This window comes from Manis javanica, chromosome 13 (genome assembly GCF_040802235.1).
Source record: "Manis javanica isolate MJ-LG chromosome 13, MJ_LKY, whole genome shotgun sequence".
NCBI lineage: Eukaryota > Metazoa > Chordata > Mammalia > Pholidota > Manidae > Manis > Manis javanica.
In genome coordinates, this window is record NC_133168.1 from 26,509,854 (window position 1) to 26,528,014 (window position 18,161).

The window sequence follows — 18,161 nt, forward strand, 5'->3', positions numbered from 1 at the left end:
TTTTGCTGTCCCGTTTCCTTAGTATCCAGCACCCCACGCACGCATTGTGTGTCTGTGCTCTGGTGCAGATGGCTAGGGCTGGGTGTTTAGCAGTCCTGGGCTCCCTCTCCCTCCCTGCTCCAACTCCTCTCCTCCTGCTCGGAGCTGGGGTGAGGGGCACTTGGGTCCTGCTGGGTGGCTTGCATCTTACCCCCTTCGTGAGGTGCTGGGTTCTTGCAGGTGTAGATGTAGCCTGGCTGTTGTCCTGTATATTCTGGTCTCTCTTTTAGGAATAGTTGTATTTGTTGTATTTTCAAAAATATGTATGGTTTTGGGAGGAGATTTCCGCTGCTCTACTCATGCCGCCATCTTGGCTCCTCCTCCCATATTTAATATTTTTAAATGCAAAAAGAGTTATAGTTGGCCTACTGAGGGTTTTCAATTTGCAACTGAAAGCAACTCTGTGATTTTGGTAATCTTTTATCACCCCCATATTACATAGGAGGAAACTGGCTCAGAGAGTTTCAGTCCTGGGGCTAGAAAATGATCCAGGTGAAGCTGGAATCCAGGTTTTTGATTAGGGTCTTGCTCCTTCCCCTGCGCCGTGCTCCCTGTACTTCGTGTGGCTTCCCAAGTCATCACCCCAATAGGATTATTTCCTATTGTAGTCCTGTGCTCATCCTTGTTAGTTCTAAGAATTCAAATATTAAAAATTTATTAATTTTTCTTTTGGGGGATGATGACCAGGTCAGACTACCTGGGAAGGAAAGCTCATTTTGACTGGTGGAAATCCTGAGTTGTATAAAACTATGAAAGATGATCAGGTTTTCAAAGAAAAAAGAAGGTCTATTAGAGATTTTTAAAGAAGATGCTTCAATATACATAGTGATAATTTGTTTTAAAAATTAATTATAGGTTGTATATTGAATTAAGTACCAGGTTCTAAAGGACTTGGGTTACTTCAGAACTATTGGATTACAAATATTTTATTATTTATTAAAATCTGGTTTACATTTTCTTAAAAAAAGTCTTTTTAAACACAGTCTCTAAATATTCAAAATCCAGAATTAGACTTGTTATGCATTTGTTCTCCTGAATAAATTACAAAATGTGCTATCTTGGTATATTTTATAAAATGTTGTGTCTTCTCAGTTAAACTCTTCTCCTAGGATTAATTATTGATGGTAATTTTTCTCTAATTTGGTTTAAGTCTTCTCTTAGAAGAGAGGAGGATTTAGTGGTTTGATTATTGTTGGTAGTAATGACAATACCAACACTTCTTGAGCTTTTATTCTATGTCAGACACTATACATCTAGTATCTTACTCTTTCCAACAACCTGTTACCAGTCATAAGGCCAGAGAGACTAAGGGACTTGCTCAGGTTTATTCAGCTCTTAAATGAGGGAGCTAGGATTTTAGTGCTAGTAGTCTGACTTGAGAGTCTGTGTTCAGAACCTAGAAAACGCCTCTAGAGATCAGGAAGAAAAGGCCTAGAAGACAGATAGGGCTTGACTTTTAATGGGATGGGCTCAGATTATTCCTGTTAGGAGACACACACGTGGAAAGATTTGGAGTGGAGAGGAAATAGAGTACAGCAACATCCATGTGTGCCAGGAACTTTCACATTAAATCATCATGTATCAATCCTATAAGATGGTTATTATTTCCTCATTAAAAAGAAAAGAAAGGAACACTGGATTCTGCATCTGTAGTATCAGCTGCCTACCCTATCATAGTGGAGACATCTTACTCTCTTGGTCTCCACAATGTCATTTTTCTCTTTTATCTTGCTATTTCTCCCACTCTTCCCTTAAGTGTTCCCCAGGGCTCAATGCTTGTTCATTTTTATTTTGTCACTCTATATACTTCTACCCTTGTGACCTCAAACTCCAATACGATTTTTATTGCTAGTGACTCCTCTATGTGTCTGAAGCTCTGGCAGTCCTCTGCAGCTCCAGAGCCTACTGGATACCTCCACCTAAGTGTCCCACAAGTACTTCAAACACAAGTTGTTTAAAAATTCACTTTCAGACCTGCTCCTCTCCTTTATGCTCTGTCCTCCATCATGACTGCACCATCTATGCTACCAGCCAAGCCAGAAATCTGGGAGTTAATCCTGAACTTTTCTTTCACTCTCACCTCTCACATCCCTGTCCTTCACCAAGTCTGTAGATCTTACTCTTACATCTTTCATATCTGCCTGCCTCTGACATCACCAGTGCAGCCCCGTGAATCTAGGTTTCCATAATTTCTTGCATTATAGCTATCTCCAAGCTTGGCTGATTATTACCAGGGGAATGTGGAGATCAGTGCTGGGCTCCACCCACAGAGATTTTGATTCAGGAGATGTAGAGTGGAGCCTGGGAATCTATATTTTTAACAGGCAGATGATTCTTATGTGGGAAGTCTAGTAATAGACATATTTGAGAACCACTGATCCAACTGGTTTCCCTGCCTCTTGACCTACCCCTTTCCCCTTCAGTTCATCTCCCACTGCCTCCACCATGATCTTTTAATTTTAAATTCCAACTGTGATCTTCTGTATTTAGCCAGTTAAGTATCTCCCCTTTATCTACAGGATAAATCCAGGCTCTTCAGTATAGTTTTTGTAAGACACTCCCAAGTCTGATCTGACCTATAAATTACAAATTTGCAGTCATTTCCTGACATCTTTCCTTATATATATATACTCTACCTCAAGCCTGCTCATTTTCCAAAATAGGTGTTTTATTTATTTCTTTTGGGCTGTATATACATACGGTTCTCTCTGCAGAAGACCTTCCTCCCTCCTGTCTGCTAGCAAATTCTTCTTTTCTTCAAGAAACAGTTCAAATGTCTGCTCCTGAAGCCTGTCTTCTCCCATCTCTCCTCTCCTACCGTTGTTGTTAAGACTGGCCTCTGGTACTGCAATCATCAGCCTGCAAAGCAGTTTATTTTTTGTATCTGCCTTCCCCTGTAACAGAGAATGTGTTCTGAGAGGTCAAGAACCGAATAACCTGCTTCAAGTCAGTCAGCTCAGAAGGGGTGGATGGTCTGACTTCAAAGTCTGTTCTGTCTATCCACCACACTGTGTGATTTTAAAGTACAAGTCAGGTTAAGAATAAAAATCTGTTGGTGGAAGGTGTTCAAGGAAAGCCCCACTTCAGATGGATGATTTTTCCTCCCATTTTTTTTATAAAGGTATAACTTACACATAATAAAATGAATGCTTTTTATTAAATAGTTTATGAGTTTTGATGTGCACACACAATTGTGTAACCATTACACAGCTTTTTAGTACAGAAAAAATTGAATGATTGATGACCAAACTAATGTTTGTGAATAAATCAGTCCCACTTGGCATGAGATTTGTGTTCTAAATGAGTCAAAGGAATTCAAATGTTCTAAATGGAAACGATTTCCCAAGAGAGAGTTAACCCTTAAGAGTCTCGAAGGGTTGAGGAAATGTGTCTTAGTGACTCTTATTATTAAAGTGTCTTGCTCCTAAACTTGATTTGCTACATATTTAGCTTTAGATTTACTTAAGTTTCATTTAAAACTAGGGTAAAAAAATCATTACCAAAGGAAGAATTCTAGTAACCACAATGTTGCTCATGTAAGTGTATATTAATGATACCAAAAAAAAAAATATATATATATATATATATATATATCATTTGTACCTATAATTGAGGAAGAAATTAATGGGAAATTTTCTGCCTTTACATTAGTGCACATGATGACCGAGTGGTACTTGAATGGCTGTTAGGATACATGAGGCTCTTTCTTTCTCCACCTTCTTAGGCAAGTCTCTTGACCTCTATGAATCTCATTTTAAAGATTAAGGGATCATTTCTAAATAAAAAATTCTACAACTCTTAGTGTAGGTGAAAGGGACCAAATCTCATATTGCCTTTCATGCAACACGAAAGGCTTAAAATTGTTAATCAGTAGGCTCAAAATAAGAGTAAAATCACTAAGACATGAAGGCATAAACATATTAATAGTATAAAATACAAAAGTAAGACAATTTGACCAGTCAACTACAGGTGATTTATATTTGTGCCATATTGATTCCCTACACCAAAGCTTTTCAAATACAGAATTCCCAATAATGTTACATACAATCCATTTGTATCTTGGTATTCCTTGATGACCGAATTTGACTTCAGTAGTGGCAGAAGGGTTTCCATAAATTATTCTTGTTTTTCTTTTCTTAATAAATTCATGATATGGGATCCCATCCATAATTGTGTAGATTAGGATATTGACAGTATACTGGAAATATATCTTTTATTCTAATATGCATAATCCATATTTAGATTCAGTGTAACTCAACTAAACTCATAGAAAAAGAGATGAGATTTGTGGTTATCAGAGGTGGAGGGTTGGAGGGATGGGAAACTGGAAGAAGGTGGTCGAAAGATACAAATAAGTACTAGGGATGTAATACACAACAGTGCTGGGTGATATACAGGAAAGTTAAGAGAATAAATAAAAGAGTTCATAACAAGGAGAAATTTTTTTCCTTTTTCTTCCTTCTTTTTTATTTTATTCTATCTATATGAGAAGAAGGGTGTTAGCTGAACCTGTTATAATCATTTCACAATATATGTAAATCAGACCATCATCCTGTACACTTTAAACTTAGTGATGTTATGTCCATTTTTTCTCAAAAAACCTGAAAAAAAGTAAGCAGATATGCACATCTTTCTCAGAAGAACACAATATATAAAACACAAGTTATTTAGACTCTTGAATTAATGAAAAGCTGGATAATTCATTATTTAAGGTTGTATTTTACTGTTTTAACTGCGGAGAAGATCTGTTGGTGAATTTTCATATCATTTTATGACACTGTTGTGACAAGCTCATTCCTTTTTAGTGGAAAAGGAGACATGGAAGTATAGGGTATTTGAATCTTGTCAGAAGTACTAAAGGAAATATTGATACAAATAAATTCAGGAAGATAAATGCAAAGACGTGGAAGAATCTCACACAGAGTGGGAGTTACCATGCTGTCGTTCAGGTTGCTGACAGTTGCTACAACCTCCATAATAATCATTGCAGGTGGAATTTTTGAGCACTCTCTCACCTTTGTGAATTGGAAGGGCTATTTGAGAAGGATATGGTGTGAAGTGTGGCCTTTTATAGTCTGTGAATGGCTTTGTTAAGTGGTTGCTTGAATGAATGCATGACTTGCCTTATCTGGTAAGGACATTGACTTTTTTCTCTGGAGAAAGCAATGAAGGAAAGACATTGAGCCTTACGGAGCATATGTACTCACTGAATACCAGGTTGAAGTGTTGTTGACTTTAGGCTAAAGTTGTATGCCAATGAAGGAGGATCTGGGAAGACTTTAGGCTAAAGTTGTATGCCAATGAAGGAGGATCTGGGAAGACTTTAGGCTAAAGTTGTATGCCAATGAAGGAGGATCTGGGAAGACCTTAGGAAAGGGTTGTTAGACACTGAAGAAACCTTGAGTATCAATGTACTATTAGATTTCACAGTTGCAATAGAGAATAAAGGACTAATATGAAAAAAAATTACCACTCCTCATTTATTCATCAAATAAATGTTTAGGCACCTTGGCAGGCCTTGTAATACAAGAATGAAAGACCCAGACTCTGCCTTCGGGGAGATCACAGTCATCTTGAAGGACGGTCACAGGACAGTGTGAAGAGTGCTGCTGTGGGATAGAACCATGTGCAGGTGCTCTGGCAGTGCAGAATATCTTCCCTAACCAGTGAAAACTGCCTAGTTTCTTGATCCAGTTTTTATCATTTTGAATTACATTCTTCCTCTTAATTATTATTTTAAAAAGTAACAGTTTTCAGAGGTTAAAAACTTAACGGGCCACTTACTTTCTTGCTATACTCAAATGCAGCAAATGCAGAATCTTCCTAAAAATGGGCTGCACCCCAGGCCTTATTGAGTCAGAAGATAAATTCATATTGTCAGATCTCGAGCTTCCTACTCATGTCTCTTTTTCTGTCTTTGTTAGTTCTCTCTTAAAAATTTCTCTGTTGAATGAGAGAATGGTACAGGTTACCCACACTATACATAATGAACATTTTTAAAATTCTTGAATTGGGGTTAATTTTTGGACCTATTTCTCTAATTTTTTTCTACTTGCTGCTCAAAACTTCCTTTGAAGTCAGAAATTCTGCTATGTAGTAAGAGTGAGAAATAACCCATGATGTTAGAAAATAGAATCTACTTTCAGAGGAATTTATCTTCCTGTCTTTGTTATGTGGATTATCTCAGAATAGTCCTTTTGCTCTTACAAAAAACTGCCTACCCTCCGGTTTGCAAGCAGGAAGAGGGCACCAAAGCCTCTCCTCTAGTGACTTGGAATAGAGCAGCCCTCTAGGGCCTAGGGGTGTTGTACTAAATTTTCTGTAATACAGAAAAATAAAGACCTGAGTAGATAAGTAGCCCATATTTTGAGGAGGCCTTTGGCACAATCACTGATAAGACCATAGTGGCACAATGCCTTCAACAAATGTCAGCCACCCCATCTTTTAAGTCACTTCCTCCTTGTATGAGGATTATTTATAAACTCTAGAATATGTTTGGAGTAACAGAACCATAATTTTCATGGATAAATAGTAGGCTTCCTTTGTAAACTATTAAAATTCAGTTTTTCAGTTTTTTTATTCTCTTATACATGTTTTTCTTTCAAGTTACTATCCTACCTTTCTAACAATGCTTATTTAATAGAAACCATAGTTATTGTGTCTCTTTCTGGCTTTGGAGACTGTGTGAGTAAATATTCTACTTGTGTTTCATGTCATACATCTTATTTTCTATTGACAGCATATATATAGAAACAGACTAATTTATTTTTATGTAAACTATGTTGAAACACAGCTATCTAATCCAGAGCTATTTTGCATACATAGACTTAGTACACTGACAGTTTAAATTAGGGGGACATTGTAATCAGCAATTAAATTCATTTAAGCTAGGTTTTATGAATTGGCTGGAAGGTAGACAATCTTTTAAAATTGTAGTATAGTTGATATATTCGGGTATACAGCATAATGATTTGACAGTTATATGTATTACAAAATGCTCACCACAACAATGAGTTACCAGCTGTTACCCTACTGAGATATTACAGTATTATTAACTTCCCTGTACTGTACTTTTCATCTCTGTGACTTATTTATTTTATAATTGGAAGATTGTACCTCTTTATCCCCTTCACCTGTTTATTTCACTCATCCCCCCAACCTGCCCTCCCCAGTGGCAACTACCAGTTTGTTCTTTGTGTTTATGAGTTTATACTTTGTTCATTTGTTTTAGTTTTTAGATTCCATATATATGTGAAATTATATGGAAATTGTCGTTGAGAAAGTAAATCTTTTTTTACTATTACAAAAAATACATTTTTTCCTCAAAAAAGAACATAGAAATGTTTGCATTACCAAGAATAAACCAGACATTAGATTAACAACCTTTAAAATCTGTTTAGCTTTTAGAAATAAATTAATTTCAATATCTTTTTATAATGAATTAGAAATTAATTTTTGTTAACCCACATTTCAATATTTTGCTTCTCCTAGAAATGTTTAACCTGTGGTAAAACTCTTATAAAATTGTTTCAGGGTTGCAGATTAGCATATGAAGGACAGCTGATTCATTTTAAATTAAAAGAGTTGCATTATGTATATATTTACACATAGGTAAATGATTTACAGTTTTAGAAAAATCACATAAATTGGTTACATGCATGGGTAAAAAAATGCTCATGTTCTCAGGGAAAAAGTTAGAAAAATGTCTTGACTATGGTAAATATTGAACTGGTAATGAGCTCTAACTTAGTGAACTTTATTTCTTGTCTTTGTCCTCTAGGTTCTCTGTAAGAACTAATGTGCACCGTATATAATGAAACTTAATTTTCATACTCACAGGAATCGGTCTTTGATTTTTATGCCATGAATTTTTTTTTTGGTCAGGAAATCAGGAAAACTAAGTGAAAACATAACCTAATGAGTTCATTTTATAAAATATTTATTGTTTAATGAATCTTTTTATTTTGTTTTCCCTATAGATAAACGTGTGGAAAATTGGCCTCTGATGCAGTCTCCTTGGCCTACACTTTGTATAAGTACTCTTTATCTCCTGTTCGTGTGGCTGGGCCCGAAATGGATGAAGAACCGAGAACCTTTTCAGATGCGCCTAGTACTCATTGTCTATAATTTTGGGATGGTTTTGCTTAACTTTTTTATCTTCAGAGAGGTATGTTTTCTAAAATCACTAATTCCCCAGAATGATTATAAATTAAAAAATTAGAATATGTAAAACCATCATTGTAATTCTGTACCCCAAAATAACAGCTACTTGAGAAGTAAATTTTATATTTTTTTGGATAACAAAAGTATGAAGCATACTTAACTTGTAGGACAGTCATTTAAAATGGATTATAAAATAATGCTTGTTAGCTCTTCTAACTATGGAAGCTATTTAACTGTTCTGAGATTCATTTTCCCTATCTGTAAAATGGGGATACTACGTCCCCTCCAGGCTATCAGAGATAAGTGAGGTGATTTTGGCATAGTGTTTGGCACAAATTAAGCACTCAGCAAATTTCAGTTTTTTTTTTTTAATAATTCTTATTCAACACTTCCAGATTTGGTAACTCATGAAAACATTCAGATTTGTAAAATATAGATTCAAGTGAAATCCTGTTACATAGTTTTATAATTCAGGTTGAAACTAAAATGAGTTAGCTATTCTACAACTGCTGCTACTACTCATCATGTACTTTTCTGGGCACCAGTACGTTTTCAGCACCAGCACATGACCTTTGGAAAGGAAATCCTAAAGGCTACATTGACACTCCATTTTTCAAATTGTAAGAGTGAGAGGGAATTTGTTTCCCAAGAGGCTTATTAAAATTCTTATGAACTCAGAGAGCTGGACTGATGATGCTAGGAAAATAAATAGTATTATCCTTTAAAAAAAATATTTCTTTAATTGACAAATTATCTTATAGAATCTCAAGACTTTAATTTATTTGGGTAGTTTTACCAGATTTGTTACATGCAGACCACTCTGGATCAAGAGTAGAAACCAATGCAACTCTTAGATCTGAGTCATGGTTAATCAAAATTTATCTTACTATTATTAAATAGGTAGAGTTGTCTCAGTCCAAAAATTATATGTTTTTTAATTTAGATTTCAATCTTAGAATAAATTGACACACTAACTGTTAAAAATTGCAACACATTAAATGTTTAATGCATTGAAAATTTTTTAGGCAATGATTCTTTTTCAAATCATTCTAAGGTTGTATATGTTGCATTTAGTATTTTTAAATGCTGTATCTACCTAAACTTCACTCCAAATATTATTCTCGTTTTTTCCCAGTTATTCGTGGGATCATATAATGCGGGATACAGCTATATTTGCCAGAGTGTGGATTATTCTGATAATGTTCACGAAGTCAGGGTAAGTGCATTAAAAATACTGTTAGTCAGTAGAAGTGGGTTTAATTTTATAGTGCCCAGTCTATGAAAAATGCACTTTAATATAGTGGTAAAAAATGTACTGGATTGTTTTGAGTCAATAAAGCTATGCTTTTTTTAAAAAGTACATAATTGAAAATTTGTTTTCATAGCTTGAACATCATCTTCCATTTGGTGGTGTGACCATGAACACTAACTGTTAGAAATTCCAACACATTAAAAGTTTAATGCATTTGAAAATTCTTTGGCAGTGTTTCTTTTTAAAATAATTCTAAGGTTGTAAAAAAGAATGCAGTTCTTTAAAAGTTCCATGTTTAATGTGAAGATTGTATTTTCGATTTTTGTTGTTTTTGGCCAAGAATAGAAACTCATAAAGAGTAATTCATTTGCTAAAAAAGAGGGGAAAAAAATGTATCATAAACTATTTAATGTTTAGCAAATTAAGCACAGCATAATTTGTATAAGCATAAACTCAGTTTTTATTTTATTTCCAGAAAAATAAACCACTATATAATGTTTTAATATTTTATTTCCAATCACTGACATCAGTAAAATTACCACTTTACTCAAGTGGAAGAAGCAGTAAGTTATTAAGTATTTATTGAACTTCTCTGTGTGCTGTCATTTGTATTGAAAATTATACATAAAACATACCTATAATGCATGTTGTATATATTTTTTCTTACACATAATACAGGTGGTAATAATTTAATATGTAGTAGCTTTCCTTGGGAAAAAAATAGCTTTCTGGCATTGGGGTTGAACAATATCAATATCACCGAATTGCTTTAATGTACTTACCATTTTATGCCCACGTCTTCCTTTCCCTGTTAGTAGACTTACTTGCTGATGAAAAATCACTCCTTTTGTTGTTATGTTGGTTTTACTCCTTCAACAAATGTATATTGAGCATGTACTGTATGCAGATACTGTGAAGAGCACTGGGCACACAGGTGAAAAGGCAGATGAGCTCCCTCTCTTTGTGGAGCTGATATTCTAGTGAAGGATAGGAGAGGCAGATAAAAGTCATGTACACAATAAAACAAAACTTGTGATGTGACTGAGAGAGGATGAGAGGAGCTACTTTATCGAGATTTATTGGCTAGGAAAAAGTGTCCTTCTGATAATGTTATTGCCAGAGGACCTCCTCAGTGGAGAGCTGATGGCTGTGGTCTTGCCTGGTTTGGGAGGTGGAGGGATAAGAAAAGAAAATGTTTAATTTGCTTTCTTTCAGGAGTGCACTTAGAAAAACCCTGTGGGTGAAGCAGCATATTTTTAGAATAAAAGGTTTTTTTTAGGAAAAGATTTAAAAATACTGCTGTGGTCATTGTGAACCTACCCTCCTGGCATGCACAAATGGTTAGTTCTTTAAAAAATAAGTAGCTACTGGGAGAAGCTAATCTAGGAAGAGAAAGAATCAAAGATGTACAACAGAATTCATTTGTAATTTTCTTCCCTCTGTGCTCTCTTAATATTAGACTTAGAATAAACATTTTACTCAGGGACTCATTTTAGTATTCATTGTTATGTAGGCAAGAAGTATCATTTTTCACTGTGATGTAGCTGGCTATTCAAAGATACTTAATGTAGCTTACAAACTAGAGAGAAGATTATTTATTCCCATTTGTAAATTGTGAAGAATGTAGAGGCCCAGATAGTGGGAAAATGAGACATTATCTCTTACGTCCCAGATAATGTTTACTATGCCAAAATGGTTATAGTTATTTTATTTTGAAGTACTAAATAATAGTAAACATTAAATATAGTGTTGCTCTGAATACTTAACTATTTCAAGCCTATTTTCAACCAGTGTTATCATTTTCAACAATATTTTTACTCAAGCAAATCTAGTAAATAATTCTCAACCTGTACACACAAGACTTTATTTTTTCTTTGGCCTTTTTCTCTCCTCTGTGCTCATATTTTAAAATTGTAATTTTGTTTTTCAAAAACAAAAACCGAAACCAAACCCCTTGACATCCAACAGATGCAGATATAAGATGAGGAGGAATATCAGCTCTGAACCACCTAAGCCTGTCTGTGAATGAACCTGTCAAACCCTTGACACACACAAGATTTATATACAGATTTCTGTTACATACTGACTTCTTTGTTGTTTCTATGTGGAACACATATCATAGAAAATACTTGGCATAAAAAAAGTTGAGTTTTGGTTACTATTATAGTAGAATTCTTGTAACTATTCTAAAACACACATACAGAGGTCACCTCTCACTGGATCTTTGGATCCTTAATGTCAGCATGTGATGTAATCTTTCTGTACCATCTGGTGTCTTAATTAGAGCCCAAGAAAAGACTTATTTATGTAAACAGCATTATATTTATGACTAGGAAATACTTGTTTTTTGTTTGTTTCAACTTATCATGCTAAAGATTTTACTAATGCAAACAACTATGATTAGATACTAACTTTCTTGCACATATTAAAGTAAGATACAGACACTAACGGAGACCAGTTGCTTCACAAGCAAGCTTGCAAGATTATTGAGGTATAATATAGGCTAAGCATGAACAATTGAAATATGCTTACAAAGTAAATGTCTCGGTTCTCTACCAGATTGAAAAACATAGTAGTGTAAATGTGTTTATAGTTCTGTATTTAGTAATTTGATACTGTGGGACATCCACCTATGTGGCAGACTAAAAATTTTCTTTAAATTATTGGCATTATGTAGATACATGTTTGGACTCTTCCCCACTTTTTCCCCATAAATGCCTAGGTTTCGCACCTACTTAGGCAAATATGATTTCATGCTTCATACATTTTATGCAGTGAAGATTATTTAGGACTTATTTACAATGAGTAGAAAACCATATGATAGCGTTACTTTGGCATTTGTAACATGCTTTTCCCTTCTGTTGACAGATAGCTGCCGCTCTGTGGTGGTACTTTGTATCGAAAGGAGTTGAGTATTTGGACACAGTGTTTTTTATCCTGAGGAAGAAAAACAACCAAGTCTCTTTCCTTCATGTGTATCATCACTGTACAATGTTTACACTGTGGTGGATTGGGATTAAGTGGGTTGCAGGGGGCCAAGGTAAGCATTTTCAGAAACATATCCACATTATCAAATTATGTAAATGTCAGGTGGAAAGTAATGAGAACCTGGGAATTTGACTTGGTCTATAATTTAACTTGTATTCATGGTTAATTATTTCTCTTAATTTCATTCTAATCAAATTTGAAGAAGGTACAGCTTTAGCATTTTATCTGTGATCAATACCTAAAGATTCACCCCAGAGATGAGCAGAAACTAATCATGAAATGTAGCAAATAATGTTTTGGTGGGGAGTAGTTTTAATAGTGCTGATCCAAAGAATACCCAGGGAGAATGTCACAGTCTGAAGGCTCTGTCTCCAGTCCAAGCTCAAAGCCCACTCCTGCTTTCAAAATAGGCCTTAAATGCCTTGTACTGTTCACCATGTAAGAACTTATTCACTATGTAAGAATTTGTTCACCATGTAAGAACTTGTTCGTTATGCTTCAGAAGATTGGAGACTGACGAGAATTAGGCTTGGGGTGGATTAATGATTGTGCATTGAGCATTGACTCCGCTATACAGAATTTTATTGTTGTTAACAACCATTTGATCAATAAATATGAGAGATGCCCTCTCAAAAAAAAAAAAAAAATCTCGACGCAACCAGTATGAACTGGTTCTAACATTTTATCTTTACATGAAGAGTAAATAAATGATCTGGTGCATTTTATTGTGACCTGTTCAGCGATGTTCCCCAAGATTAAAAGCCATACTTATATTTTTAGTCATAAAAAAAAAGTTATATATGTGTGGGGGGGTATACATACATACATACATATATGTCATATTTTACAAGTATGTTTGCATAGAAAGACTAAAAAGATATACACTAAAATGTTTAAAAAAATAGGCCTTAAATGAACCTGTCAGTTCTTACTCTAAGGAAATTGTATATAGACTTGTTAATGTTCAGGAAGATCTAAAATACAGTTTGGTCCAGTTCTGCCTCCAGCTTTTCACATGCTTGGAGACTGAAGATGCTCCCATCACTGAGCTGGACAAAGACCACCCCTCGCATGGGGACCCAGAGCGTGAGTGGTCCCAGTGCCATCTGCCTTGCTGCCTGTCCCTTAAGGCTATGTAGGAACCTAAGAAATAAGTACTGGTTTGTTGTAGATGTGTATATTGGCAGATCTAAAGGCAACAATGAGACATTTACAAATATACTTACACAATTATTTGTAACCTGACATTTTTCCCCACAAATAATAGAATGAAAAGTAATATAAGCAGTGGTTCTTTATTAGGGCCTAGTAAGCCACTTGAATACCCAGTTTGAAAACTTGCCACTTTAAAAGTCCTTTGCATTTGAAGAACAACCATTTTTTTAAATACAGTAAGAACATGAGTCTGAACTTTAAAAATGCCTACTTAATATGAAGAAAAGGCTTTTTGCATTAGTGCTGCTTTACAACTTTTATTTCTAGTCTGTACTAACAATTACATGTTAGAACATAGTATGGATTCATTTATTTTATATCCAGATGGTTTATTGCATTAAGCTTTATTAACTTTTCTGCATCTTATAATAACTTCTATTTTTCTAAAGCATTTTTTGGGGCCCAGCTGAATTCCTTCATCCATGTGATCATGTACGCATACTATGGGTTAACTGCATTTGGCCCGTGGATTCAGAAGTACCTTTGGTGGAAACGATACCTAACCATGCTGCAGCTGGTGAGTTACGTGCCTCTAAGGTTTCTTCTGGTGAAATGCAGAAAATATTTGGATTTATTAATTGTAAAGTTCAGAATCGTTTTTAACAACTTTCTATTACAAAGTTGACTTTGTCCATCCTTCAGCTGTGGGAATTGAGACTGCTTAGCTCTGAGCTCCCTGTTCATGTACTCTAGTAGTTGCTGTCACTGGCTTTTCAAATGTCCTTGAAGCACTAGACACAGCTCTTGCCTCTGTAAGAAAAATACTCTTTAAAAATATCTGTGAAGTGATTGAGTAAAAATCTAAGCACACTACAAAGTGCATGGACTCATATGTGACTAGAAAAATAATGTAACTTCTTAGGTAATTTTTTTAAATTAAAATATTATTATCTCTCTCATCCTGTTCTCACTTAAATTTTCTGTTTTCTAGTCCATTTTTCAGTCCTTGTTAGCAGATCCCACACATTTAGAGTATAAAAGCTGAAGAGAAGGCAGAGAGCCAAGGAAGGGAATAAGGACCAGAGAAGTCTTAGTTCTCTATCACACATTCCTTAGAGAGCAGAGCCAGGTGTATCTTCAAATGCTAGTCTTCAGAGCAGACAGCTTTAGCACATGCCCCTGGTAGGACATCCTGTAGCGTCTGGGTACCCCAGGGTACCGCTCGGAGGTAGGCTGTAGCCCAATAATGAAATTGGAAATCTAAAACCAACCTGGTAGCCATCCTTCAAGCCTTGGAATTTATTATAATTTACTTTAATCATAGCATGCACCCAGTTTTATCAGTGGAATCATATTTAGAAATATCATTCATCTCTGCTTTAAGTTGCTAAACACCTGGCTAACCAAACAGGAAACACAACTTTTGGGGAATGCTGGGTGTGAAGGATTCATTTGTAACTAAAATGCTATGGGAAGCTTTTTCCAGTTTTTGTATAAGCTATATATAGTTTGTGTAATTTATTTCTCTTAGTAATTACTAAATGGTCCTGAGAAGATGAAAAGATGATCAGAATCGTGCAAACTGTTTGTTTAATTGGATCCTGCACCTGATTTGCCTTGAGTGACGCCATAATAACTCACACCCGCATACACACCCTTTTTGGGTGATGCAGGTTCTAAGAACCATTGTGAAATCGGAAGTTCTTAAAATATGTATTTGCTATGGAAAACTTAAGCTTTTTAGTCTGATGTAAATTTTGGGCTTACATAGATAAGCTATTTTAATAATGTTTAATACAATAATTAATATTGATAGTGCTGTCCTTGAATGATAAACCACAGTTACCCATTCCAGATAGGATGTTAATTTTGCGAGGGGAGTATATTTCCAAGCCAAGTTAATCATATAAGTTAATCTTGTAAAAAGTTAACCCTTGTTAACACCATGGAATTCATAATTCTTATATCAAGAACCATTCATTTATTGATATATCAGAATTTAAACATTCACTTCAACTTAATTAAATTAAAGCATCTTACTTTAGGCTTTCTTCCTTTAAAAAAATTTTAACGTTGATAGTGATCTCTCTTTTTGTTATTCTAAAAAGTTTTACCCAAAATCTTAGTTTTTAAAAAACAGTGTTAGTTCAAATGCATTATTACCTGTCTGCTGTTCTGTAAGAAACAAATGAATTACGTTGATAAGTCTATTTTTAAAAATACATGTACCAGCTTACAGACAATTATGTGGAAAGAAATCATTCTAAAATATGACAGAAAACAAAAATTGAAGAGCCTATAATATCATTACTTTACTCTGGTAGGCTATTGGTATTTCCTTTTATTAGGTAACATTATTCAACGTTATCCAACAGATATTCATTGACTCGACACTGTACCAAGGACTCAGGAATCAGATAGTATGTTATATATAATCAATTATATACTAGTGGAAATATAGATAATCAAGAAGTCAATAAATGCAAAAGACAATTTGAGATAGTTGTGATTCTTAAAACGAAAAAAACCCATACAAAAAAAAGACCTTTGGGTTCATGGGATTGAGAAGACTAGTTGGATGAAGGTACTTCGGTTCTAGTTTTCAGGAAACCCTTGCTGAGGGATTGCATTTGAGCAGGACCTGAATGAGAAGCAGCCAGGTGTGGAAGCCAGGGAACTACTGGACAGTGTAGCAAAATCTGGGCCCGTCTCAGCTGATTCTGATGTTAAGAGTTGTTTTCTATCCACAGTAAATGTATCCTGCATTGCTGTCTTTCTTTTTTTTCAGATTCAGTTCCATGTGACCATTGGACACACAGCACTGTCTCTCTATACTGATTGTCCCTTCCCAAAATGGATGCACTGGACTCTAATTGCCTATGCAATAAGCTTCATATTCCTCTTTCTTAACTTCTATGTTCGGACATACAAAGAGCCTAAGAAACCCAAAACTGGAAAAACAGCTGTGAATGGTATTTCAGCAAATGGTGTGAGCAAATTAGAGAAACAGCTAGTGATAGAAAATGAAAAAAGGCAGAAAAATGGAAAAGTGAAAGGAGAGTAAATTGAACTAGGCCTTATCTGTCGTTGACAGTAAGGAAGCTCCCATTTCATATAAAATTTCAGGGAAAACAGAAGCAAATGAGAGTTTGGGGGTGGGGAGAAAAAGTCAAATGTGCTCTATGTATTAGTAACCTTTAGATTGAGTAAAGTGTTAAATACAATACCCACATGTTCTATTTATGAAGTTTTATTTTAAACATTTTTTATTAGCCTTGATATTGTCCAGACAAAAGCAATTGTTACGTGACTTTGGAGGCTCTCCCCATTACATCCATTTGTCTAGTGCATGAGATTTTTCATGTATCTTAAAATAGAATCATTCTTCAGCCTGATGATTGTAGAAACAGCCTTTATGAACTTTTTGGCTAAATTACTAATTACCTACTAATTAAAATCAGTTACCTTACATTTTCTGGTCTGAAACTGGAAATGTGGATACTTTAAAATTTGCACATTTGAATTCATTTGCTGACTGGAATGGTCGAATCTCTCCATCTCTAGTCCTGAATATACCCTTTTAGGTTGTAATTAAATTTTAAGGACCTGATGATCTCTGTTAGACTCTTAGAGGTTTAATGATGATGGGGTTGGTGAAATAAGAAAGAATTACAGTAAAATCGTGTCCGGACCAAACGGTCACCATGACTTGTGGCAGAAATCACTATGGGAAACAAGTTTTGTGATGAAAAGGCAGCCTTTCAATATTCCTATTACTATCAGTAATATATTACAAAAATTAAGATTATTGTCTAATTGGAGCATGAAACAATTCATGTCTTTATTAGTAACATAAAATAGTTACATATATGTGCTGTTAGAAGAGAGTATGTTGATATTATCGGGCTTTCCTTGTTTTGATTTGTGGCTGTTACCAGTTTTTCATATGTGGAAATATACCTACCTCTTCTGTTGGAAAGAACATTTAAAATTAAATAAATTTTAATTAAAAAATCAAGGAGTCCTCTGATGCAAATTTTAATATTAACTTATAAATCCAGTAGTATTTTTTTGCTGTTTTACAAATAACATACACCCAACTTTTCTGTGAAACTATCCTCTTTCAATGTGTTTAATTTTCAAGTTATATTTTCCTTGTGACAAAGTTGCAAGATCTTATTTGCTACCTAGATATAGAAGTGTAAACCCATTTTGGTGCAATATTCTTGACTGCTTGGTGCTAAAGACCTTTAAAGTCAGTGCTTGATTGTTACAAGCAGTAAGACACAAAATGAATAAAAGTGATAGTAGTCAGAACCTGAAAATTAAATTTGCTACTTACAAATTAAGTATATCATATAATATGAATGAACAACTGGAAATTCACTAGGAAAGAGAACTTGTACAGTATCTTATTACAAGGTTTATTTGTTAGGGGATGTTGCACAGGGATCATTATAGAAAGAAAATGTGACAAAAACATGAATATTTCTGAGTATTTCAAACCTGTCAAAACTGCATGTGCAGGAAGTATGCTATTTGTACAAACTATTTCAGAATATTT

General features: G+C 34.8%; 1 protein-coding gene across 1 annotated transcript in view; it reads left to right on the forward strand.

The window, feature by feature from the left end:
* ELOVL4 (ELOVL fatty acid elongase 4) overlaps window positions 1-17,615 on the forward strand; it is a 36,121-nt gene extending 18,506 nt beyond the window's left edge. The window contains exons 2-6 of the mRNA XM_017649658.3: window positions 8,019-8,206; window positions 9,338-9,418; window positions 12,323-12,494; window positions 14,047-14,174; window positions 16,386-17,615. Of these exons, the coding sequence (XP_017505147.1) occupies window positions 8,019-8,206; window positions 9,338-9,418; window positions 12,323-12,494; window positions 14,047-14,174; window positions 16,386-16,661 (845 nt within the window). The 3' untranslated portion in view covers window positions 16,662-17,615. The remainder of the gene's footprint in view (window positions 1-8,018; window positions 8,207-9,337; window positions 9,419-12,322; window positions 12,495-14,046; window positions 14,175-16,385) is intronic.
* Window positions 17,616-18,161: the final 546 nt, after the last annotated feature.